The sequence below is a fragment of the Lipotes vexillifer genome, unplaced genomic scaffold (assembly GCF_000442215.2).
Source record: "Lipotes vexillifer unplaced genomic scaffold, Lipotes_vexillifer_v1.1 scaffold1002, whole genome shotgun sequence".
In the NCBI taxonomy this organism is placed as follows: domain Eukaryota; kingdom Metazoa; phylum Chordata; class Mammalia; order Artiodactyla; family Lipotidae; genus Lipotes; species Lipotes vexillifer.
Genome location: NW_006796766.1, coordinates 984,443 through 1,009,549, shown reverse-complemented (window position 1 = coordinate 1,009,549; position 25,107 = coordinate 984,443). Strand labels below are relative to the sequence as shown.

Below are 25,107 nucleotides of genomic sequence, written 5' to 3'. Positions count from 1 at the left end.
AAAAAAAAAAAAAAAAAAAAAAAAAAAAAGCCCTCTCGGGACTGTTCCTTGGGGAACAGACTAGGAAGTACAGTGGAGTGAGAAAAGTGTGGAGTCATGTTCCAGCAGCCTAGCCAAGCACTGCCACTGACATGGGTCACTACTAGGTGAGGGGGAAAGGATTCAACATACACCTTGCAGGTACCACCCTGCTCCCAGGCCTTTGTGCTTCAGATGTGCTGAGCCCAGATACGTGCTACAGCTCCAGCAGTAATAACCCAAGAGGAACCCTCCTCTTCTCAACCTTCAACGGCTACAAAACTACTCCAGGGAGAAGTTCACATCCTTAGCCTGGCATGTAAGTTCTTTCTCAATCTTCTCATTGTGGCCCCAGCTTTTCTTCTACTATTTCCTGACGTATCCATTCTGCTATAACGACAAGGATCTACACAAAGTCAGGGAAGGATGTTTCTCTCACCTCATGTTCTCGTAGTACCAGGTGGCCAACTTCCAGTCTCTAGACCATACCCCTTCCATGTAGGAAACAAAACACCTCCCCTGCGGGAGGCTGTCCACAGTTATCCAAAGACCAGGCTGCAAACCCAAGCCGAGTGCCTCCAAATAAATGACTGGATCAATGAAAAGGTCAGCTTAGTAAGAGACTAGGATCAATGAAAGAAAGAGACCTCCTATTTCTCCCTGATGCAATATTCACGCAACAGCCAGGGTGCTGGGGACAGAATGTGTTTTGGACAAAGTAAAATTCTGACTGTGAATGGGCAAAGGTGGGAGAACGGGAAGAATGGAAGAATATCGTCAGGTATCCCTGATTTCTTGGTTCATTATTCAATAAATGCTTATCTTAGCACTGAGTTAGATGCTGAGGATACAAAGACAGAAATACACAGTGCTCTCAAAGCGTTTACATCCTAGTGAAGAGGAAGACAGTGGAAACGAACAACGAACACACAGTGAAGAAAAGTGTGACCAGCAGGAAAAGAGGGGAACAAGAACTGGGACCTGCCAGGGAACACAGTGAGGACCCAACAGAAGAAAAGAGGTGTGCCCAAACAAAGAGGAGGAAGCATTCCAAGCAGGAGGGAAAGCGTCAGCAAAGGCACAGAAGCATGAGCAAGCATGCCACGTTCACACAGACACTTGTTATTATGTCTCAAAAATAAATGGGGAAGACACTATGCTACACTTGAGATTACTAAACCTTTTCACTGTTTACTCCATCAGTAAAGGATGTTTGAACACTTATTTCAATATATGCATGTTTATAAACTTTACATATTACTGTTCCTATATATCATGTACATTATAAAAAACATTTTAAAAATATCAATAGCAAAAATTACTTGGAGACACGGCTGACTCCAGCCTAGGGCAGGGAAAGTATGAAGCTGGGCACATGGTTCTAGAAGAGCAAGGGGGCACCTGAGGAATAACGGGGTTCTGTCAAAAGGATTTAAGAGCCAACCTGAGGGGGCTCACACAGACCAAATGTGGGATAATCCTGGCATTCAAAAAAAAGCTGTAAATGATAACACACAATTCGATGTGTTAATTAAAGAGAAAAAAAAATCCATGAGTCCACGATATGAAGGAATGCGTGAGAGACTGCAGGAAGGGTGGTGTCTCTGGCAAGAGCATGAAAGCCTCCCTCCTTTCCCATACACCATGCCCTACACATCCCTTCCATCTGGATGTTCCTGACTTACATCCTTTTTTGATAAACTGATTATCTAGCAAGTAAACTGTTTTCCTGAGTTCCGTGAGCTGCTCTAACAAATTAATCCAGCCCCAGGGCAGCGTCACAGAAACCTCTGATTTACAGCTGATTGTTCAGAAGCACAGGTGACAACATGGACTTGTGATGGATGTGGGGGGAGTGCAGGGGGAGACCGACACAGTCTTGTGAGACTGAGCCCTCAACCCTGGGATCTGACACTATCTCCAAGTAGTGTCAGACTTCACTTCAATTGCAAGACACCGAGCTGGTGCCGGAGAACTGTTTAGGTGGGGAGACACCCCTACACACACGCGCTTGGTAACCAAAAGTGTCAGCAGTAATATGGGAGCAGAATGAGAGTAAAGGAGACACAGAGGTGTTTTTTTCCTCAGATGAGGCTACATTCCTCGTGAAGGCATTTCCTTAAGCACCTTCAAACCCTCTGGTCAGGGTAAAGGTAAACAGGAGCAGAATGTGTCTGTCCAATTAAAAATTATATATATATCCTTAGGATGACTAGCTGTGGCCAATGAGTAACAGAGAAGGCTTTGCAGGTCTCTCAGCTACTGGAATCAAAGGGGCTGCAGAACATCTTGAGCTATTTGCAGCGCCAGCTCATCAACTGACTCACCATGTGTTAACATTCTTGCCAGCAGAGGGAGCAGAGGAGGTTTCTGAGCTCTTCCACTGTGGGCCAGAATGGAGACCAACTGTGTGTGACACCCGGGGTTTGCCTACTGAGAAGTCCCCTAGCATGCCACAGGCAGAGATCTGTCATGTGGCACTCACCCTCAAAATCAGGTTTTGATATATACACATCATCATCACATTTAAACCCACACCGCTTCCTTTAAAATGTCAAGAGTCTTATAATCAAGAACAGCTATCAAAATAAAGTAAGACACTTCCTCCTCACTACAAATAAAGAGCAGGCACATTATTCCTTGAATAGAAACGAAACAAAACAAAAAACCAAAAACGAAATATAACACTGTCAGGTGGAAGTACAAACTGAATTAAACTACACATGCTAAAAAGCTACAGGGGTAAGATGCTAGGCTTGGAAGGTTTCTGCAAATGTATGATCACTAGCTAAAGACAGGAAGAAGGAAAAAAACTCAGAAATGGGACCTGATATGCAAAGAGAAAGAGAAAGCCTAGTGGCACAGAATATATTTAAAATTACATTAACTTATTCAAGAGTACAAAAGTAATAAAATGAAAATGGTTAACGCATACATACACGGCTTTACCATCTCCAGCCAATTCCCTTCACAGCATGTGTCAAGGGTATGACACTTGGACCACTGAAAGCAGACACCTGATGGGAAGGGACACTTACTTTTTGGCAAATCCCCAGTGCTGGAGGCTGAAACCGTCCTGCTTCTGTCATGGGATGGACTGCTTTCCTCATGCTCGGTAAGCGGGGATCCCTCAGAAAGTGCAGAGCCACAAGCCACAGGTTCTAAGGGCCCAGAGAACAACGATGTGGAAAACTCTGGAAACTGGGACTCAGGAATTTTATGTCGTCCATTTGGCAATTCACCATTGAATTGTTCGTAGGAGCTGCTATATGTGTAATCGCTTTCTGCGTTTGGCTCATCGAGGTTATATTCCTCGGGATTTGGGCAATCTTCCTCATCATCGTCTTCATCGTCCAGCTGCTGTTCCAGTAAGAATGGGCCATTCTCAATATGGCCATTGGTTTTGGGTGATTCCATCCAAGTAGGGTCTTCGTTCGCGAGTTCCTGCTCAACATCGTCTTCGTCTTTCTCGGTGTTTTCTTTCTCAGTGTCTTCTTTCTCCTCCTGGTCCTCAGCTTCGCCTTAAAAAGTTGAAGGGTAAGAATGAGAACTTGTCTCTCTCCATAACAGAGTGCAGTAGGCACTTATCTCCTCCAACAAGAGACAAATTTGAATGTGCTACAGAGCAGACACCTCTTGGCTCTCAGGGTAAAATCTTTAGGTACTCTAAATCTTATCTTTCATTTATTAAATAACTGGCCTACTCTTACTAGAAAAAGTTAGCTCTTTGGGAAAATGGGCATAAATGGAGCTGTACTTCCATTTCTACCCTCTCCTCTATAAATTATTCAGAAGAAGTCTGAGGGTACATTACCGTTAAGTAAAAGCTTAATTACAAAATGAAGGACAATCATTAGCATGATAAAGACATGGTGTTTCTCAGACGTTTGACATTAAAAAAAAAAAAAACTATTTTGAAATATTAACGTATTTCTGGCACACATTTTACAAAGCAAGTACCAAACAACTCCCCACGCTCTCCAATAAGGCCTTGGAGAGAACCACCCTCCTGTCTGAAGCATCAGCGCAGCACCAAGTCACCCTGCATGCTGACCGGGCGGGTCCCTACTGTGGGAGCTCCTGGGCTCCTATGCAGCCCTGTCTCCAGATTCCACTGACCATTGTCATTCGCAGTCTCACCCTCGGCTGCCTCCTCTAATCCTGCTGTTTTTAGTTTCACCTCTGGGTGGTATTCATCATCTTGCTCATTGGAAGGTACAGCTGATGTGACGTTTTCTTCTATTATTTTCCTTTCAGCTTCTCGCTCCAATTCTTCTATTTCCTGCAGGCGCTTTTCCAATAACTCAGCCTGCCTTTTCTGCTTCTTTTTCAGTTTTTTCTTTTTGTTTTTAGATATTTTTCCTATCTACAACATGTTAAGAAAATACCACAGGTCAGTTTGCCTCTTTTTAAAGCACTATGCAACAGCATAAGTGCTGGCAGCATGGCAAATACCAACACAGGCTGTTTTTCTCAGGTCGCATTCAATTAAAATCACATGCCCAGACATGAGATCCACATCACGGTTAGGGTTACAGCAAAACCAGAAAAAAAGAAACCAGTGCTAATATCACGTAACGGGACTACTACCAGGTCTTGCCCTTCAGCAAGTCTTTCCCCTTTAAACTCTAACAAGAACGAAATATGCTGAGATACTCTTGACTTTAAACAAGAAGCACCTCTTGCAAGTTTTATTTGCTGCTGCCTGTCTATAAAGTAACAATGTCCCCTTCTCCTTAACTGTCTTACTCAACTGCCTGCCAAATCAGGTGTATTTCATTCATTGTTGGTCAACAGCACTGTCTGCGTTTGGGTCTCACACACTGAGCTGTCATCAACAGCCAAGACTGCAGGAACTGTAAAAAATGAGCACATGAAGTAAAGGGAAAAAAGAAAAAGCCATGGTTTCAGTCTGCCTCCAGTCATGGCGAGCTGACTTGGAAAGTACTGGCAACGAGAGCCTCCAGTCTTTCACAGAATCAATAGTCAAAACAAGCTGCTCAAGCCACAGCAGGACTCAGCAGGCCAGGTGGAATAATTCTTACATCTCCCTCTCCTACTCGGACTTCCATTCCAAACTGAGGGCTGCTGGCAGCACTCTGAAGTTCTGCACATTTCCTTCCAAAAGCTTTTGGTTCATAAAGATCTTTTAAAACTTGTAGATGACCAATCAACTCAAGACATTATATATATATATATATATTCTATGCTCGACTGGAACCAAGCCTGGTTTAGCTCCGCCAGGGTAGGGTTTAATTCCAAACAGCTTGTTTCATTTGCTCACACCTCAGCATTCTGACAGGACCACAAAGATAATACTCTTTCATATTTAACTACTACCTGGAAGTAAAAAAATCAGAACAGCAGCTTCAGAAAAACAGGTAACTTAGAGGCAGATCAGAAATAATATAAAGTGTTTTTGGAACAATCACTCTTAAAACCCTATCTCTATAACCTCACATTTTACCAGACTCAGCCAAGAGCACTCCAGGAAGTGCATGAGGAAAACAAAGACAGAATTTGGGACAGCTCTAATTATCCCCCAACTCCAAAAATCACTTCACCTTATCAAAACATTGTCTTACATAATCAAGGATACCCAGCATTTATAAACATGACTGTCTTTTACATTAAAATACATTACAACATCTGTGATTGAGAAAGGAACAAAAAAATGCACAACCAATTCCCCCAAACAATCCTTAATGAAAAATTGTTGCAGAAAGAAACAAAAACTAATGTTACAATTCTAAAAGTTCAATAATGAATAGTCACTTTTGACATGGAGGTGAATATAAGTATATGTGTAGGTACTTACAGGTTTTTGCTGTGGAGCAGTACTCACTAGAACAAAACAAAATAAAATGAACATTTAGAGCGAAATAGATACTTATCTTTATGTAGGTAATCTGAACTGTAAAATGAAATAACTACTGTCTTTTAATGGCTATGCAACTTCAACAACTGTTAAATATTAAAACTTCTGAATCAGAGAGACCTAAAGTTTATCCAACTCAAACAAATGATTGGCTCTTAAAAGGCAAAGCCATAGTGGTTCATATGGAGTCATTTCTCTTACTTATCTAAAATTAAATACGCATTCATTTCAAAAACAGACAATCCCAAAGCACTGACTGATAAGGAAATGGAGAAGAGTCATCCAACCAAATTTGTTTAAAGACAATGAAATGCACAATTCACTTAACACAACTATGTTTGAAAACTATTTCACAAGTTTATACAACTAAAGTTAAGTCCAATACTGCGGCAAATATTCTAGAAATCACATGAACAGACTTGGCCAGTGTCAGAAGCTTGATAGACTATGGTTCCGTGATCAAAAAAACACCCCGATGTTAGAAAACGAGATTCAGAAGTGGTGCATGTCCCAAGAGCCCCAGGCAGACAGAGGGCTTTTGCCCTGCAGTCCCCGTGCCTGCCTGACAACACACTAGGGCAGACAGCACGTGAAGAGACGGTGAAAGCACCGTCCACACTTCACTGCCACCAAGACACTGCGAAAACCAGAAATTAAACTACATACACCAATACTCAAGTCAGCTGGTCTTCTCCCACCCTGAAGTCTTTTGAAACTAATTCTAAATCCACCAGCTAGACTCAGACTGATGTAGCTGTGCTCACTGGAGTCAAGGAAGCACTCTGACGACTGAACGTCGGCTACATGAGACCTCTTGCTATAAGAGACAGTCTTCTGCAGAGAAGCGGGCAACACAGGACAGTGTTCCAAGGAGATGAAGCAGCAGGTAAGAATTCAATGACCTTTTAAGGGAGGACAAAGTAATTCAAACATTAAAGTACAACTTAACTGGGGCATCTTCCTGTTCAAGAAAAAGGTCTAGCTGCTTCTAGTCATCAGGCTCTTACAAAAGTCCCTAATACATACACATCTGACTCAACTGCCCCCAGTGTACAACCTGGCAGGCTCTCAATGCCCCGCACAGACTGAAACAAAGCTGGCTCAGCCCTCACCTGCAGACCCCGAAGGAGGAGGAGCGCCCGCTTTCTGCCACTCGGTGGCCTCGGCTGCCATCCTTCTCACATATGCATCGTCCACGCACATCAAGATGTTTTCCGGCTTTATGTCAGTATGAATGATCTTGCACTTACTGTGTAGATAGTCTAACCCCTGAAGGACCTGATCACGTGAAATCAAGAGAGGAGATGACTTATCGATACCTTTATTATTTAACATTTGTTTGTAAAATAGTTAAAATCATTACAAGGTACAAAATACAATGGATACAAAGGGTTTTAGTAAAAATCTCCCTCCCACCCCGGCCCCCAGAGGAACCCAGCTCTTTCCCAGAAGCAAGCAATGTGTATCACCCTGGAGATAATTTAAGCTCATGCAAGCAAATGCATCTATACATATACTCTTTTAAATAACAACTTCAGTGAGGTATAATTTACATGTCACACAATTCACCCTTTTAAAGGTACCATTCAATGGTTTCTAGATGTACAGCCCCCACCACTATCTAATTTAGAACATTTTCATCACACAAAGAAGAAAACACTGCACACCCATTGGCTGTCACTCCCCCTCTCCTCCCAACTCCTCCAGCCCTAGGCAACCGCTAATCTACTTTGCTGGGTCTGGACATTTTATATAAGTGGAATGATACAGAGGGGTCTTTTGTAACTGGCACAGTACTTTCAAGGTTCATCCAAGGGTAGCATGTATCAGTACCGCATTTCTTTAAATGCCAAATAATATTCCATTGAAAATACCACATTTCATTCACTTGATGAATATTTGAGTTGTTTCCATTTTATGGCTATTATAAATAATGTTGCTATGAACATTCATGTACAAGTTTTTGTGTGGACATATGTTTTTTATTTTTCTTGGGTATATGCCTAGGAGTGCAGTCGTTGGGTCATACGGTAGCTCTATATTTAGCCTTTCAATGAGCTGCCAAACTGTTCTATACTATGGCTGCACCATTTTACACTCCAATCAGCAACGTGCGAGGATTCCAATTTTTTCATCATGGCCAATACTTGTCTTTTTATTTTAGTCACCCTACTGGGTGTGAAGTGTGTATCTCATTGATCTGCATTCCCATAATGCCTAATGATGTGTGTACATTTTTAATATTGCAGGAAAGGAGGATTAAATAGCCCTGGTATCCAGGCAACACTATAGCACTGAACTAAAAGAAAATGCTAAGCCAAGATACTCATGTACTTACTATATATATCATATGCATATCATATATATCACAAAAATTACAGAGTATGGTGACCTAAATGCAAGGCCAAAGTTTTTCTGGAATTATTTCCATTAGAGGGGAATTGTTTCAATTCTTTCCATAAGGAAAAAAATATTTAAAAAATACAGTTCATGTTCCCATACATCAGAAACTCTACAAGCTCAATAAACGTTAACATTTGATAAACATCCTCATTCAAACATTTTAAGTCATTTAGGGGCCTTGACGACACTAGGCAAGGAAGTGAGAAAAAGACAAGCAGAAGATATATAGTATCAATCAGCTCTGACAAGTTCTCAGCAAAAAACCCAATGCTCCTGTCTACCTTGAGTTCCTGGCTAAACAATCTTAACAGACGACAAAACATTAGTGAGTCAAGGTAAAGAGGTTTCAGAAGAAAATGAAAGGGAGACCTGTCCCTTAAACAAGATGAAAATCCCCACACATACCTAAAGAAAACTTTTCCTTGGAAATACTTTTACATGACTTCACTGACTGAACAACAGTTGAGCTCCTGTAACAGACCATACACCCTTCTAGATGTTTGACACATAGCAATAGAAATTCCCTGTCTCCACTGGGCCTTGACTTTTTACCTTAGAATTAATATTGAATGTTTTAGATAATACTTCGATTAGAATATATTTAAATTATGTTTAAAATGCCAAAGAACCAATAGGAAGAAAGAGATCATTATATATTTCCATAGAGAATAAGGTTAAAATCCTGAAGGGAACACAATCCAACGAGCCTGTATGTTATTCACTGGCATTCCCGTATCTTCTCTCAACAAACTGAAATATCATGTGGAGTTTTTATATCTGAATAACAAGAGAAATTATGAGAAGTACAAGAAATTAATGGACAGGTACACTGATGACTTCCAGCCTGCGGGAGTAAAAGGAATTAAGAGTTTTTAGAAACTGTTTTAAATTATTCCAGCTGAAACTTCATTTCAATCATCAAATATTAACTCAAAATGTCAGCATCTTTCCAAAAATATCTTTTCACCACCACCCATGCACAAGTTGCTCCTAACTTTCCACCTTAGTTCTTTCATAGTTCTTAGGTTGTTTTACTGTGTGAGAAGCTACTCAGGTAAGAGTTAATGTGATCCAGTATCCAAAGGTGTTAAATGAATTCCAATGACAATGAGGCACTTGAGAGGAGCAAAGTGTTTTCAGTAAGAATTTAAGGTTCCAGATTTTTAATACTGGCTGTTGCACTCAACTGGGTTAACCTTCCTCAAGAAGCACAGCTTGTGTCTGACAATGAACATAAGGAACAGACTATCACCGGGATAAATTAAGTCAATTAAGATAACACAAATCTTAAAGGAAACAGTTAAGAGACAGCGTGGCGCACTGTTAAATCACGACCTTGGGACTCAGACCACTCCTGTATTACTGCTCAATCACTCATTCCCTAGGCAAGGTACTTAAGCTGCCTGAGCTTCCGTTTTCATATCTATAAAAGGGGGAACATATCCATTAGACAGAAATATGGTTAAGAATTAGAAATAATGTGTGGAAAACTCACAAATACAAGGTCTAGCTCACAGGAAATTCAAACTAAATGGTAGAAATGAACTAAGTCAGAAGACTTGTATTGATACTGACTTAATAACCATAACATTAAATTTCTAAGTCACTTATTAAATTTCTCTGGGTCTCATTTCTCCCATCTATAATATGAATGGGCTCTACCTGATAAAACTCTGATCCTTTTAATTCTAGACTAATATATTTTTTAAAAAATCTTTAGCTATAAGAAGAATGGTTTATGTTCAAAAACAGTATTTCTGTTCACAGCCAGCGAACTTAAAGCAATTAAGCACCCCAGAATCCAGAATCAAATAATGATGGGCAATCTTACAACCATTTACACTGAATAATGATGATCATGAAAAAAAAATCAATGAATCAAGCAAGCTTCATGCCCCAGGACAGACCTCTGTTGCCTCTCTTGTCTTATCACAGCATGTGTCTCTCTTGCCTACAAACCATACTTAGCCTCACCAGCAGGAGGCAGCACAGGCTGCAGAGACCCTGGGCTGCCATCCGCTTGACCAGGAGTCAGCCATCAGCGTAGCCACAGAGGGGTCAGGGACAGGGCTGCATCCCACTTAGGGGACGGAGATCACACACCGAGGCGGGGCCAGTTTTCTGCATGTGAGTCAGCAGCAGTGCAGACCTGGAGGCAGAGTCCGGGCTGGGAGCCAGGAGACCGTGCTCTGGTTCAGGAACTGACTAGCTATGGCTCCCCTTCCCTGACCTCAAATTCAGCCAGAAAACAAGGGCTTGGTCAGCACAGTCTCTAACGTTTCTTTCTAGGCACCTATGAACCGTGTCAGAGACTGTCTGTTATGGTGTTAACAACATAAACTGGCTCTTCGCCACCTCGGCGTGCTAGAAATAGGTCCTGTCGCAGACATAAAAGGAGGGAGTTGGGAATAATCAATGTGCAGGTTTCACTTGAAGGTGCCTCCCTGGCCTGCTGGCCACCCACAGTGAGCTTCCTCCCAAATTCTAAAATGCACAGAGGAACACAAGGACAGCAACTGTCCACAGTGTCTCCTGACTCTGGTCACAATGTGGGCACCTTAACAAAGGACACAGGGCGAGCAGACGGGGCCAGGCCTTGTGACGCAGCGCCAGGGGGTGGGGGTGGGGTGGGGTGGGGAACCAGACCAGCAGCACTGCTCCGAGACACTGATGCTTGCAGGGGTGGAGCGAGACAGCAGAGGGCTCTCCTCAAGCCAGAAGCTTTGCTACTGGAAAGTGAAGGCACCCACCAGATCTCTCTTCCTCGCTAGGACAGACAGGAGGTAAATGCTACAAGCTGCTCAGACGAGCACATGCCAGACTGAATGGAGAAGTGTGGCGAATACCTGCCTCGATCACAGAGGACTAGAGCCAGGGCACACTGTCCTCATCCGCTCTGTCCCGAAATCGCCCTCTGCTCCTTCTTCTTTCTAACTCTGACGAGTGAGAACTAATGAGAAAATTCAGCAGCTGTACTTCACTTGTGAATATCGTCAGGATGAAAGATGAAACACTGCGCCCAGCGCTGAGGAAGCACAGAGGAATGAGCTGGGAAAGGGGCTCAACTCCCCTGAAGGAGCGACTTCCCCGAATTTCTGACGTGCATACCCAACACTCTGAGGAGGAGAATTCCAAGTGAGTACAGAATCATATGCACTGCCACACCCATCAAATGCAAGAACATAAAAATGTTTACCAGCTTAAAATTAATTTTCTATTCTAAAACTGAACAATACTGGCTTGATCATAATGCATTCATTGACAAAAGGACCAGTGAGATCATTTAAATGGTAAATAAACACTAAACGTACACAAACATAGAAGTAAACCATTTCCACAAACAGAGACATGAACGCATCCTCTTCGCAAGACATGCTATCATTTAAAATGCTCCCCAGTCTTCCTATGCAGACATTTCACACTACCCGGCAGTCAAGAGCATGGATTCCGGATTGCACCACCTGTATTCTAGTCTTGATTCCCCACAGTAACTGTGGGCCTGTGGAAAACTTTTAACACCTTCCTCAGAGTGAAGGTAAGAACACCTCTGGCCTCACAAAGCTGTGGTGAGGAATAGACAGCGTAATACAAAGAAAGCACTTAAAACTGTGAATGCCTGAAAGAGCATAATAAATGTTAGTGACAAGCATGACAACAGAAAGAGTTAATGATAATTCAAAAATCCAGAGCTACACGCTGTACCTATGTATCGTAGCAAAGTCACCAAATTCAGAGCCTTGCCCTTACCAAGCTTCACGGAACGGCAAGCAGCCACTTCTTCACAAGGTTTCTGGACAGGGCAATGAATTAAACCATAAGGTTTTAAAAAGTAAAATATCGGCTACCCTTTCGAGTACAGAAGAAAATAAAGGCCACGTTTCAAGAACAGCAACAGGGACTTCCCTGGTGTTGCAGTGGTTAAGAATCCGCCTGCCAATGCAGGGGACACGGGTTCGAGCCCTGGTCTGGGAAGATCCCACATGTCGCAGAGCAACTAAGCCCGTGTGCCACAACTACTGAGCCTGTGCTCTAGAGCCCATGAGCCACAACTACTGAGCCCACTGCCACAACTACTGAGCCCTCATGCCACAACTACTGAAGTCTGCATGCCTAGAGCCCGTGCTCCACAACGAGAAGCCACCGCAATGAGAAGCCCGTGCACTGCAACGAAGAGTAGCCCCCGCTTGCCCAACCAGAGAAAGCCTGTGCGCAGCAACGAAGACCCAACGCAGCCAAAAATAAATAAGTTAATTAATTAAAAAAATAATAAAGAACAGCAACAGCATTTTAAAACCCCATCACCTGTGGTACACCTTGAATGCACCACAAATAACAAACACTGACAACACAGCACCCTTTTTCTTCTTTCGGCTTTAGAAATAAAAGCTAAACATAAAATAGACTTCAATAAAGCTGATTTTAAAAGAAAAAGAAATGAAAGCTGGGGGGCAAATATACCCCACGCCTGAGGCCAGAGAAGCAGCCTGGGGGAGGCAAGGGGGTGTCCTCACCACGATCACCAGAAACCAGAGGATGGCCCTTCCTGACCCTGCACAAGGTCACAAGGAGAGGTCACAGAGAGGACCCTGCACAAGGTCACAAGGAGAGTTAAGAACTGATCAAAAGATTGATAATAGTGTATAGGAAACCCTGGAAAAGCAAGTGATTCAACTGTGCTGCGACTTTTCAAAAATAAGTGGGAACCTTTAGCTACAAACCCTTCAGATCACAGAAAGGTCAGCCACTTTGTACAGTAAGAATAAGAGGAACATACATTTCTTCTTTCATTTAGGGAAAGCTAACCTCTCAGAAACGTTCCTTGACTTCCTACGATGTGATGGAAGCTACAGAGAGATGTGAAACCTACAACACGTGATCTGGGACTCCCGGTGCTCAGAGTATGCAGCTGGGGAGACAGGACGGCTACTCTGTGCTGGTCACCATGCTGAAAGCTTTATCAGCAGTCCCTCCAAACTCATCTGCACAATTAAGCCACAAATTATGCATTATCATCCTGATGTGACAAATGCGGACACAGGCTTACAGAAGTAATTTGATCAGGGTCACAAAGTAGTAAGTGCCAAAGTGAGAATGTGAAATTAAGTCTATTGCCAAGATTTAAGTGTACTCATTACACTTTCCTCTATTCCAGTGGTTCAACTAAGAGTTCGCATGCCACAACTAGAGAAGCCTGCTCGCCGCATCAAAAGATCCTGCGTGCCGCAGGTAAGACCCAATGCAGCCAAATAAATACATAAATATTAAAAAAAAAAAAGAAAAAAAGAATTATGGATCAAGGTCTGTATTTCAGGTCTAGAACCCCCAGGCAGGTCTAGCTCAAGCTCTGGGCCCGGGGACAAGGAATGGGCTCCAAACCAACTAGTCCTCTTCTCAAGCAAACCAAGCAACCTCCCTGATATTACTTACTCTGCAGAAATATGCATGGTAATTATCCATTATATCAGAATAGGTAATCCAGAATAAAGCGTATCTGCAACTTTCCTAATTTAGGCTCTAAGGGCAATGAGTCAAAGACTGGTATGTTCCATGCAGAAAACTGAATCTAGTAAACATTTCTAATTAGAAGGAAATCTTCCATATGTGTATACTTCCATTCTATAAATATCTGCTGCAGCATCAACACCGAACCACACACTAACGGAAGGTTTTCTATTGTCAAAAGGCAATTGAACAAAGTACAAATACAATACTCCATATATAACTTAAACATTCCTTAAATTACCTTCCATTTATCCTTCATCCAAATACTTAGAAATAGCAAATAAACACAATACATTATATGTTTTTTTCTGTATTATTTTCTAAGGAACTAAGTGGGACATTTCGTAGTAATGATACTGGATAAAACAATTTCTCATTTTACTGTATCACTTACCTGAAAAAAGATCCATATGCCAAAAGAAATATATGCTTGACGTTTACATATTACTCCCTTTACAAGACAGAATGGCTTATCATTAACTAAATACAAAATTGATTTAATAAGTTCAAAATGTTATGCACTGTGATATATGTATTTATTTCTAAAACTGGAGAGATATATATGTGTTTGTGCATGCTTTTTTTGGTTCGTTGTTGTTTTTTTTGCGGTACGCGGGCCTCTCACTTGGCCTCTCCCTTGTTGGCCTCTCTCGTTGCGGAGCACAGGCTCCGGACTCGCAGGCTCAGCGGCCGTGCCTCACGCGCCCAGCCGCTCCGCCACCCCCTCGCCCCCCAGGGAAGCCCGTGCATGCCTTTTTTTTTTTTTTTTTTTTAAGACAGGAATTCGTGTTGAAAGGCTAGCCAGTTAGGTATTGGGAGCTGGGGGCTGCCGTCATAAGCCTCACCTGTCGAATAATGCTCTTCACACAACGTACTGGGAGGCCTTGGTAGTTGGATTTTATGATCCACTTGAGGAGATGGTGGCCAAGCACTTCAAAGACCATGCAGACATCTGGGACAGGGTTAAGGATCATTTCTGGACACATTTCCTGCAGTGATGGAATTACTAAAAGCAGCATCATTGTGGCACTTGGCAAAACAATTATTTCTTTATAAAATACAACTTCAATACTATCAATAATACCAAAAGTGGTCATTTGCTGTTCCTCACCTAAATAGAAAGATCTAACACATACTAAGTACCTACCATGTGCCGTATATGATTTAATGTGTACTCATAACAACATAAGGAACGAGGAGAGTAAACTTCGGGGATTTTAAAGAACCCTCCTGCCTGACACCACCCAAAGGTGGCAGAGTCATGACTCAACCCCACACTTACCCACACTCTCAAGCACACTTCTTCTGACAATCAGCCTTAACGGAAATGAGCAGGACTGAAACCTCACAGAAACTGATGAGGAAAATAATAGAGAACTCTCCCGCCTTAAGTGTCCTGCCTGCCTACCTAAATTTCTACCCTATACGTCACATAAAACACTTTATAAAACAGAAATTTACCAAACACAGTGAAGACATTTAATCTTTTCCTTCAACAGTATCTTTCACTGGGTCACTAGATCAATTTTAACTTTTTAAGTTTTTAAGAATGTATGATCACAAGACATGGCATGGCCATTAAGACCAACCTATAATAATGAAATCTCAGGAATCTGGGTTTTGTTTTGTTTTGCTTTTTAATAGAAATTCTAGTCAACCACTGACCCTCCAGAACTGTGAGCCACCAAATTCCCTCATATAAATATATTCACGTCATTCACACAGAAAGATTTTAAATGGCTCTGAAACCCTTTGAGAATATTTTGTTCAGCCCTGGAGACCTATATACAGGCCTATAAGAAGGTCAGATGAGTTAATATTTTTTACAGTATCTGGATCTACCACATCATCATAGTAACTATTGCTTTAAATATCTTTAATAAAAATAAGAAAAATATTTCTATGACACTGGACAGCATATGTGCTACAGACTTATGCACAGATGATCTAAAGCCAGAAGTTCCTTTCTATTCCCCAAGCTCATTAAAAAAATGGCAACTAAGGTCTAAAGTCAGTAGCAGGCATAGAGCCGAAGCCCAAGGCTTCTAAATTATGACCTGAGTGTTCTCAAAGCATTGACAAATCTGGACTACTTAACAGTAGAAATAGCCACTGGAATGTATTCAATATATATCAAAAAAAACCCTCCATTTACCTACAAATCAGGTGTTTTCTCCAAAGAAACCCTCTATCAGCTGTCTTAAGAACTGCCTCCCAGATCTGATGCAAGAGGAAGGGCTACCCTGCCTGCACATAAACAAACAGGCTCACTTGGAGACCAGGGGCAGAGAAGGACCAGCTCTATCTTTCTATCGATCAAGAGGGGAAAATGTACTTTGCAGCTATCAGAAAGGGTCTTGAGGCAAAGGGTGAGGTAACATCAGCAGTCACCAGAACTTGCTAGTATCCTCAAATCCGATCTCTAGAAGAAATATAGAAACCTCCTCAAATACACAGGGTGTGAAGAAAGTGCTTCCCTATGGGATTAAGTCTTAGTAGATGCAGAAACAGGCTGTCATTCTGGGGTGTAAGCTGGGAGAAGGCTTTGTCCTCAGGTTCTGGAGCTTGAACAGGTCAAATATCAAAATGTTGGATCTGTTCCAAACATGATAAAGGAAAGAATAAAAGATGAGGAAGGAGGAGAAGAGCCTAGCTCTTGACACACACCTGGCACTCACCAGTCACAAGATAATGAATACACGGTTCGGTATTCCTGACCCTCGGGGAATGAAGGTATTGCTTAGATCAGGCCCATACAGGGCTATCTCAGAGGATCCAACACTAAAATATGGAAACAGCATTCTGGAAACTAAAGGCATTATCTCTTCTCTCCACTTGGGCCAAAAGCTCTGAGCTACAGGTTATTCTGCTGTCACTGCGACCCCTGGGGCTGTCCTTTACCAATGCCCTGGGCAGAAGGAGGGTAAAGATAAGAGCTCCTTCCACACTACCCCCATTCACTTCCTCCTGAGCCCTCCCTCCCCCAAAACTACTAAGCATGCAAACAATATAACAGCAGCCCAATTAAAACTGATATCCTCAAAAGAGAAAGGGAGGTCATGAGATGCCCTTGCTCCACTTGTAAGACACACTTCTTTTCCAGAATCAGAACTAAGGCCTCCCTATTCAAAAAGCAAAAGGAACAATTCACCTTATAACTAAGAAACTTTCACCTTTCAAGAATCATATAACATGAAGACGCTAGAGGCTGCATGTGGAGAGCGAAACAGCAAACAGGGCTTAAAATATTTCCACTTTTTGAAAGTAAAAAGAAAAACTAGAGTATAATTCAGCCATTAGGAAGCAACAGAACCATCAGAAAGGATACGTATTCCATTCATGCCTGAAATTTTGAAGTCATCGATTAGCTGTACCACCATGTCTTTATTTGGGTCAGTGGGATCACTTTCTCGAACCTATAGAGAGAAAAATGAATTCAAGAACAGAAGTGTTTAAGACTGAAAGTCATTTCCATTGTACCAATGTTTAATAAATGTTGTAAAAAATAAAAGATCCATTATCTGAACTTACAAATAATAAATTCAATTAATTTAGTAAAACCCAGAAAAATCCCTCCGTGAAATTTCGTCATTAACCTTTCTGATATCATTCACATTTTTGTAGTACTTACACATTTGAGCAATTTTATTTCATCCAAGGCTGTCTCTGTATAATGCTGGGCACTTTTTACAACTTTCATTGCAACAAATCTTTTTCCCCTTAAAAAAAAATGCATTTAAAAAAATTTTAACAGAAGTGATCATTTATAATAACTCTAATAAACTAGACTAATAAACTAGACATCATAATGAACTCTAATAAACTCCAATAAATAGCGACTTCCAATAAGCTTTCCTTTAAAATAGTACTTTTCAAATTGTGGGGTTACAGTAAAGCAGTGGGTTCATGTATCAATCTCTTCTTTGCTTTGTGTTTCTGTTTTGTCCTCATAAAAATCAAGTAGACTAGATAGATGTCAGAGTTCATCACATATGGTTAAGATCAAGTATTATAACACTTTTGTTTCAATTCACACACACACTACACATGTGTACGTGTACTCTAAGGATGCAGTTTCATATTATGGGTCATGGCTTTCAAAAAGAGTCGAAAACCACTGACTGGAAAGGCCTAAACATTATTATTTTATATTTGAATGTTTTTCTGGTATGGATGAATTACTAGAAAAACAATATGACCCGAGTGTAGCACAATTACAATGAATAAGCCTCAGATATAAAGGCAGAAGAAAATTAATATTTAAAGATGACAGGCAAATGAACTTCAAAGTGAGAGGGGAAAGTCTGGGGTGGGGCAGGGCTGTGCACTTTACATGCCACAACAGAAGCAGGTGTGCTCCTCAGCCTTAGCTTGTTGTAAAATAAAGATGTTGAACCAGATCAGGAATCAAAAGCACGAATGACAAGGAACACTTACTGCATATCCCAGCACAGCCAGACAGTAGAGAAGTGTCCCCATCCTAGCTTCCTAATAACATGATACCGGCCATTGAAGAGGTCTCCAATTTTCACTGGATGATAGCCACCTTTTATTATTTAAAAGAAAGAAAGAAAAAAATTAAATTTCAGAAAACTAGTAATGGAAACTCGTTCTTCCTTGTCAGTTCCTGATACCATTAAATAAAACTCTAAATAATAAAAAATCAGATCTAAACACATGTTTAATAATACAACATTTTTTCAAGACTACCTTTCATCAAGAGAAAAATGCCCCCTATGTCTTTCTTTTAGGCTTGTTTTTTTTAAAATTTAACTTAGAAAAGCAATGAACCACCTAGCACGCTGTAACAATAACTGGAGGTTTTATCTGTAAGTCTAGCTGTACATAATATGTATATTCTAGCTCTTGACATTTCTAAACAATCTTTTTTCTTCTAAGCAACAAGTTAAATGCAAATCTTTCGGGCTCAGTATAACACAACTCACCGATGTGGACTCCGCAGAGTTGTGCATACACCAAGAGTTTATGCATAGCCAACAAGGAATTATATAATATATGACACTTTACCCACCAAAAGAACCTGCTACTCTCACCACTCTTCCTCAGCCTAAAGCTCCTGCCAGGATACAGGTTGGAGAGCAAGAGAGAGAGAGCACCCAGTGTTAAGGTTGACTCTTGGGGAGGTAAGGACGCTTCACAGGCATCTAAAAGACCTTCACTTGACATCGTCAACAAAATAAGCAGGGTACAAAGTAGCATGCGTAATATGATACAATTTTTTGTGAAACACACAAGAAAAAGTCTGGGAAGATAAGATGTTAGCAGCAAACATCTCTGGATATAAAATTACTCTTTTATTCTTTTTATCTCTATTTTACTTTATTTGTTCTATATCTCTTCCAATTATTTCCTTAAAAAAAATACTTTTCTACATTTCATTCTTTAACATCTATTGCTCTATTTATTGCAAAAATATTCTCACTTTTTGCCTCTGCAGAATTCTTACAAATCACTCAAGAAAGACATGAATGCTTCGTACCTAGTGTTGAGAGGCTCAAAGCAGGAAGCATCTAAATCACATCCTCCACTATATCTAACAGAGGGCCAGGAGTAGCAGTTCAAGAAGTATTATGAATGCTGATGAATATTTAAACTGTGTTGAATTAGTAAAGCAGGAATTTGACCAGATACTAACTTTCTATGATTCTTACTCTCATACCACACTTGCTTTTCCCCTGGATTTTAATATCAAAGTCTGTAACAACAATTTGGGCAAAAGACATGAACTGAAATAGTAAATTAGGAATAAAATATAGCAAATTATTAAATGAATGAATGGGTGTTAACTAAACTTATTGTGGTATTCATTTCTCAATATATAGATGTCAAGTCGTTAGGCTGTACTGCTTAAACTCACACAGTGCTTAAGTCAATTCCATCTCAATAAAACTGGAAGAGAAAAGGGCTTATTAGTTACATACAAGGCTAAACCAAAACGAAAGTGGGCTCTGAGTTCACAACAGTGTTTATATCATTCAAATTAACAATGAAAAGGATGAAAAGAAATCGACCATTATTCAAGTAAAATTCGGGATACTGTGCTAGGCACGTTCTTTTCAAAACCAGGATTCATGAAACAAAAGTAAACTGAAACATGCTGCAGACTTCCCACAAGGGGAGGGAGCAGGGGCGGGGAAGGAAGAAGGGAGAAGTTCTGCCTGGGAAATGCTTAGCTGAACAAAGCAAGCAGATTTCTTGACCAAAGTGGTTCTCAGAGCCCAGTGTCTTAACACACAGTGGGAACCTCCAAGAAAACAGGATGCTACACATTCCAGACAGGTCTGCTCACAAAACCATTTCTTCAAGGAGCTAGCCACATTTCACAGCACAAAATATTTAGGAAACACTCACGTCTACTGTTTCTTACAACATGTGTTATTATTTCTACACTGCTGAAGTGGGCAAAAGTCTCAGAGATAGTAAGTAGTCAGTTCAGGGCTGCAAACTGGGTCTGACTCCAAAGACCACCACACTCTGTGCACCAGTAAGAAATGCACTCCATTTTTAATACCCAGAAGACCATTTCCTGGTCTTACTAAACAGGAACACTTCATAGTTTAATTGAAAGCTACTTACCACTTAATTGCATATTACTGCTAACATGAAGGTTTCTAAATTTAAAACTAATTTAATTATGCATAAAGAGAAGAAACCTGTACCGCTATTTTATGTTTCAGATTTGAATTCTTGAACAGCCAGAGTGTGTACATGTGAGCTAAGATAGACAAGCACTATTTCCAGTGTAATCACAGCATAAGAACAGCCGTTCCTTTTCTCAACGGGACTGAAAGTTGAACAAAAGAAATTACTTAGTCCAGTTATTTCAAGAGCCCTCACACTGAGAATACTGTGCCAGAAAATAGGCCAACTAACAAGAGGTGCATAAAAGTAAAACTTAAACACAAATATAAAAACAACTGAAAGCACTAAACATATACTAAGTTGGTTTTTATTTATTTACTTATTTTTTGGCCTTGCCGAGCAGCATGCAGGATCTTATTTCCCAGACCAGGGACTGAACCCACGCCCCCTGCATTGGACGTGTGGAGTCTTAACCACTGGACTGCCAGGGAAGTCCCAAACATATCCTAATTTTTATTTTGAAAATCTGACGTACACAGTTTCAAATCTGCAGTCCATATACTGTCACATCCTAACCCCCAGATTTCTACAGGAAATGACAGTCTTTCCGAACATTTTTCAATCGCTTCTCCAAGAACAGTAACTAACACTCAGGCTGCCAGAGGGCGGAGCACATCTCCCCACGGCAGACCACACCAACCAACCGCTTCAACATCCAGGGAATTAAGAGAAAACGGATACTCTTCTCCAATTCCCTCAAATTAGCAAACAACACATGCCACGATGGCTATTAGCAGAGGATACCCTGTGGCCCACAACACTGTCCACACAAAAGGAATTCTAAGACCAGCCAAAGACTAGACCAGGCCCCCTCCTTCCGCTTCTTCACCATCAGTCAGTACAGAAGCACAGGACAACAGCAGTGCCACAGAAGGACCCTGCTGATGGCATCAAGCAGAGAACCAGGAAGGGTCCAGCAGTTGAGGACTACCTTGACTTAGGGCTTTGGTTGTTACAATTGTACCTCACTACTTATACTATTTAATATAAAAATCATGATTTATCACTTAAAAGTTTTCTTCTTTTTCTTTTTTTAATTTGGCTGCGCCACAACTCTTACAAGATCTTAGCTCCCCGACCAGGGATTGAACGAACGCCCTCGGCAGTAAAAGTGCAGAATCCCAACCACTGGACTGCTAGGGAAGTCCCCAAAGTTTTCCTTTTATTCTTAAAAAGTAAATGTTAGATTGGATTACAAATACATGAGAGCAAGAATGGACTGTTAAGCAATTTTTAAGTTCACTCTGACTCCTATCTCCCAAGCACACCCAAAAGAACTATAACTAAAGCTCTACCTATACCATTTATAAGGCTTCAAAGAAGACAATTCTGAAACTATCCTTCTTAGCTGTTTTGGGGAAACTGTTGGCCAAGATAAAGATGACTCCCTTTTCCTTGCTGAGAAAAAAACAGGTTCAATTTGAACAGTAAATTGAAAGTTCAGAACTCTCTCACAGACAAACAGTCTGGAAGAATTTTCAGCAAAGTCTCTATTTTCTAGCAAAAAATATTAAGTAACATTTTCTTTCACTGAACCTAGTTTCTTAGCCCTCTGATGGTGATGTTTCAAATTAAACAACATATAAAAAGGATAATACATCATGACCAGTGGGGTCTATTCCAAGAATGAAAACTTGTTTAACATTAAAAAATCAACAGATGTAATTCACCATAATTAACACTAAAAAAAAGAAAAACTATACAGCAGATCAACAAACATACAAAAGACATTTCACGATATCCAACACGCATTCCCAATGAAAATTCTCAACAAAGCAGGACTAGAAGAACACCTATGAAAAATCTACAGGTAACATCAGTCCTAATGGTGAAAGACTGAATGCTTTCCCCACCTAAGATCAGGAACAAGGTAAGTATGCCTGCTCTCCCTACTCCTATTCAACACTGGCCTGGAAGCTCTAGTCAGCACAATCAGACAAAATAAATAAATAAAAAGGTATCCAGAGTGGAAAGTAAGAAGAACTATCCATAGCTGAGCAAGAGCCTATGGGGCCTTCCCAAGACAGACCCCTCCCCCATATCCTCTGCAGCAGCTCCTCTCTGAAGTACCAGATAATAGTATCTCATGCATACTTCCTGAGTTTTTCAGATGCTAAAACCACCAACCAATGTTAGAAATTAACCACCTGATGATCATGAGCAGGTAGCCCCCAGACCTTCTGCCGCCTAAGGAGTGATCATCATCAACCCATCAGAGAACTGTGCATGAGCTGATCACATACCCTGGGACGCCCCTTCCTTACCTTTCCTTTAAAAAATGCATTGCTGAAATTTCTCAGGGAGTTTGGGGGTTTTTTGAGCTTGAGCCACCTGTTCTCCTTGCTCAGCCCTGCAATAAACCTTTCTCTACTTGAAAGGTTTCTCAAACTCGACGTTTCTGCTTGACTGGCCTCACTGTGTGTCGGGGACATGAACTTGCACTCAGTAACATACCTCTCTATTCATAGACAATCTGATCGTCTACATAAAAAAGCTTAAGTAAGCTGCAAAAAAGCTACTAAAACTAACGAGTGAAGAGAGTAGCAGGATATAAGCTCAAGATATAATAATCAACTGTATTTCTACATACCAGCAATAAACAATGTGAAACTGAAATCTTAAAAACAGACCTTAGGGATTTCCCTGGTGGCGCAGTGGTTAAGAATCTGCCTGCCAATGCAGGGGACACAGTTCGAGCCCTGGTCTGGGAAGATCCCACATGCCACGGAGCAACTAAGCCCGTAGGCCACAACTACTGAGCCCGCGTGACACAATTACTGAAGCCTGCGCACCTAGAGCCCGTGCTCCACAACAGAAACCATGGCACTGAGAAGCCCATGCACCACAACAAAGTGCAGCCCCTGCTCGCTGCAACTAGAGAAAGCCCGCACACAGCAATGAAGACCCAGCACAGCCAAAAAAAAAAAAAATATATATATATATATAATGTATATAAAAAATATATATATACATAAAATACACACACACACACACACACGCACACACACTTAGGGAACTTCCCTGGTGGTCCAGTGGCTAAGACTCCACACGCTCCCAATGTAGGAGGCCCGGGTTCGATCCTTGGTCAGGGAACTAGATCCCACACGCTGCAACTAAGAAATTGAATGCCACAACTAAAGATCCTGTGTGCCACAATTAAGACTTGGTGCAGCCTAAATAAATAAAGTAAAAAAAAAAAAGTCTGTACACACACACACACTTAGGAATAAATCTAACCAAAGATGGGAATGGGACTTCCCCAGTGGTCCAATGGTTAGGACTCGGCGTTTTTTTTCCCAGCTGTGGTCTGGGTTCAACCCCTGGTCAGGGAACTAAGATCCTGCAAGCTGTGTAGTGAGGCCAAAAAAAAAAAAAGTAAAAGGATTAAAGAAACATAATAATCAATGTAATGGGTAAATGCTAATTGTCCTAAATTTAAAAAGGAAAAAAACGTGTAAAAGTCATTTCTTAAGACAATTAGGTAAATTTAAATAAGAAAGGAATTTTAGATGACGTTACAGAATAATGCATTTTCTTCGGTGTAACACAATGATATCCTGGTTACACAATAGGAGAATGCACTTTTTCTTAGATGTTTGCTGAGAATTTGGGAAGTAAAATGTCATGATGTTTTAACTTCTTTTTAGGTAATGCAGCAAAAGAAAAATGCATATACATCACACATGTATATAATAAAGTAAATTAAGAGAAAATGTAAGTCATTCCTCAACAATGCTAAAATAGATGAAATGCAGTAATTCCCTATATTATCCCTTCAAAACTACTTTACGTTTGAGAATTTCCACAATAAAGAAGAACGTTATTTTTAACCTGCCTCTTTCTTACTCGTTCCAAAGGTGTGGCGGAGACCAGCTCCAACCGCTGGGGGGCAGGAGAGAGAGGCCCTGCAGCCCGACTGGAAAACGCATGTGGGCGGGACCCCAAGCGCTCCGCAACGAACTCTGAAAAGGTTGAAGGGGAAGCTGAAATGAGAAGCCTGCTCAGGGCCCACTCTAGGCTCGTGGCACTCAGGGTGTCATTTAAGGCAGCAACACGGGACGCTGTGCTATCGCTTCTGACTAGGATTAAAGTATGGATTAATTGTATGGCGTTGTGAATGAATAGAGAAAAACTGAAATAAAATTAAAACCGCCATTAAGTAGTATCTATTTTCCCAGTACAAGATAAGCAGTTGGAAATGGTTTGTCTGTCAAAGATACCTAAGAATCTATTGTAACTGACCTTCATGAACAAAATTTTACAACCGTTCTTTAGTAACCATAATTTAGGTTACAAAACATATGAAAATAAATTACTGCTTTAAAATTTTATCACGCATAAACTTGCTAATGTTTGACAGCCACATCACACTTAACAGCTGTGGAAAATATGTTGCTTGAGGACATCAACTAAAAATGTTGAAATTAAGAAAACACTATTCTCCTGATTAGTAATTTAAAGTAAAATTTAGATCATGGGCACCTCATTAGAAACATTAATAATAATGCTAAATATAAAAAGCCAGGGGCTTCCCTGGTGGGCCAGTGGTTAAGACTCCGGGCTTCCACTGCAGGGGACACGGGTTCGATCCCTGGTCGGGGAGCTAAGACCACGCGGTCCTGCATGCCATGTGGTGGTAAAGC

At 41.0% G+C, this 25,107-nt stretch overlaps 1 protein-coding gene across 1 annotated transcript in view; it reads right to left on the bottom strand.

Annotated features, from left to right (window-relative positions):
- SRPK2 (SRSF protein kinase 2) overlaps positions 1 to 25,107 on the bottom strand; it is a 128,173-nt gene that overhangs the window by 23,214 nt on the left and 79,852 nt on the right. The window contains exons 3-10 of the mRNA XM_007468983.1: positions 18,239 to 18,347; positions 17,433 to 17,520; positions 17,130 to 17,217; positions 14,647 to 14,753; positions 7,009 to 7,174; positions 5,837 to 5,862; positions 4,138 to 4,384; positions 3,057 to 3,539 (exon numbers count right to left, since the gene is read on the bottom strand). Coding sequence (XP_007469045.1) covers positions 3,057 to 3,539; positions 4,138 to 4,384; positions 5,837 to 5,862; positions 7,009 to 7,174; positions 14,647 to 14,753; positions 17,130 to 17,217; positions 17,433 to 17,520; positions 18,239 to 18,347 — 1,314 coding nt within the window. The remainder of the gene's footprint in view (positions 1 to 3,056; positions 3,540 to 4,137; positions 4,385 to 5,836; positions 5,863 to 7,008; positions 7,175 to 14,646; positions 14,754 to 17,129; positions 17,218 to 17,432; positions 17,521 to 18,238; positions 18,348 to 25,107) is intronic.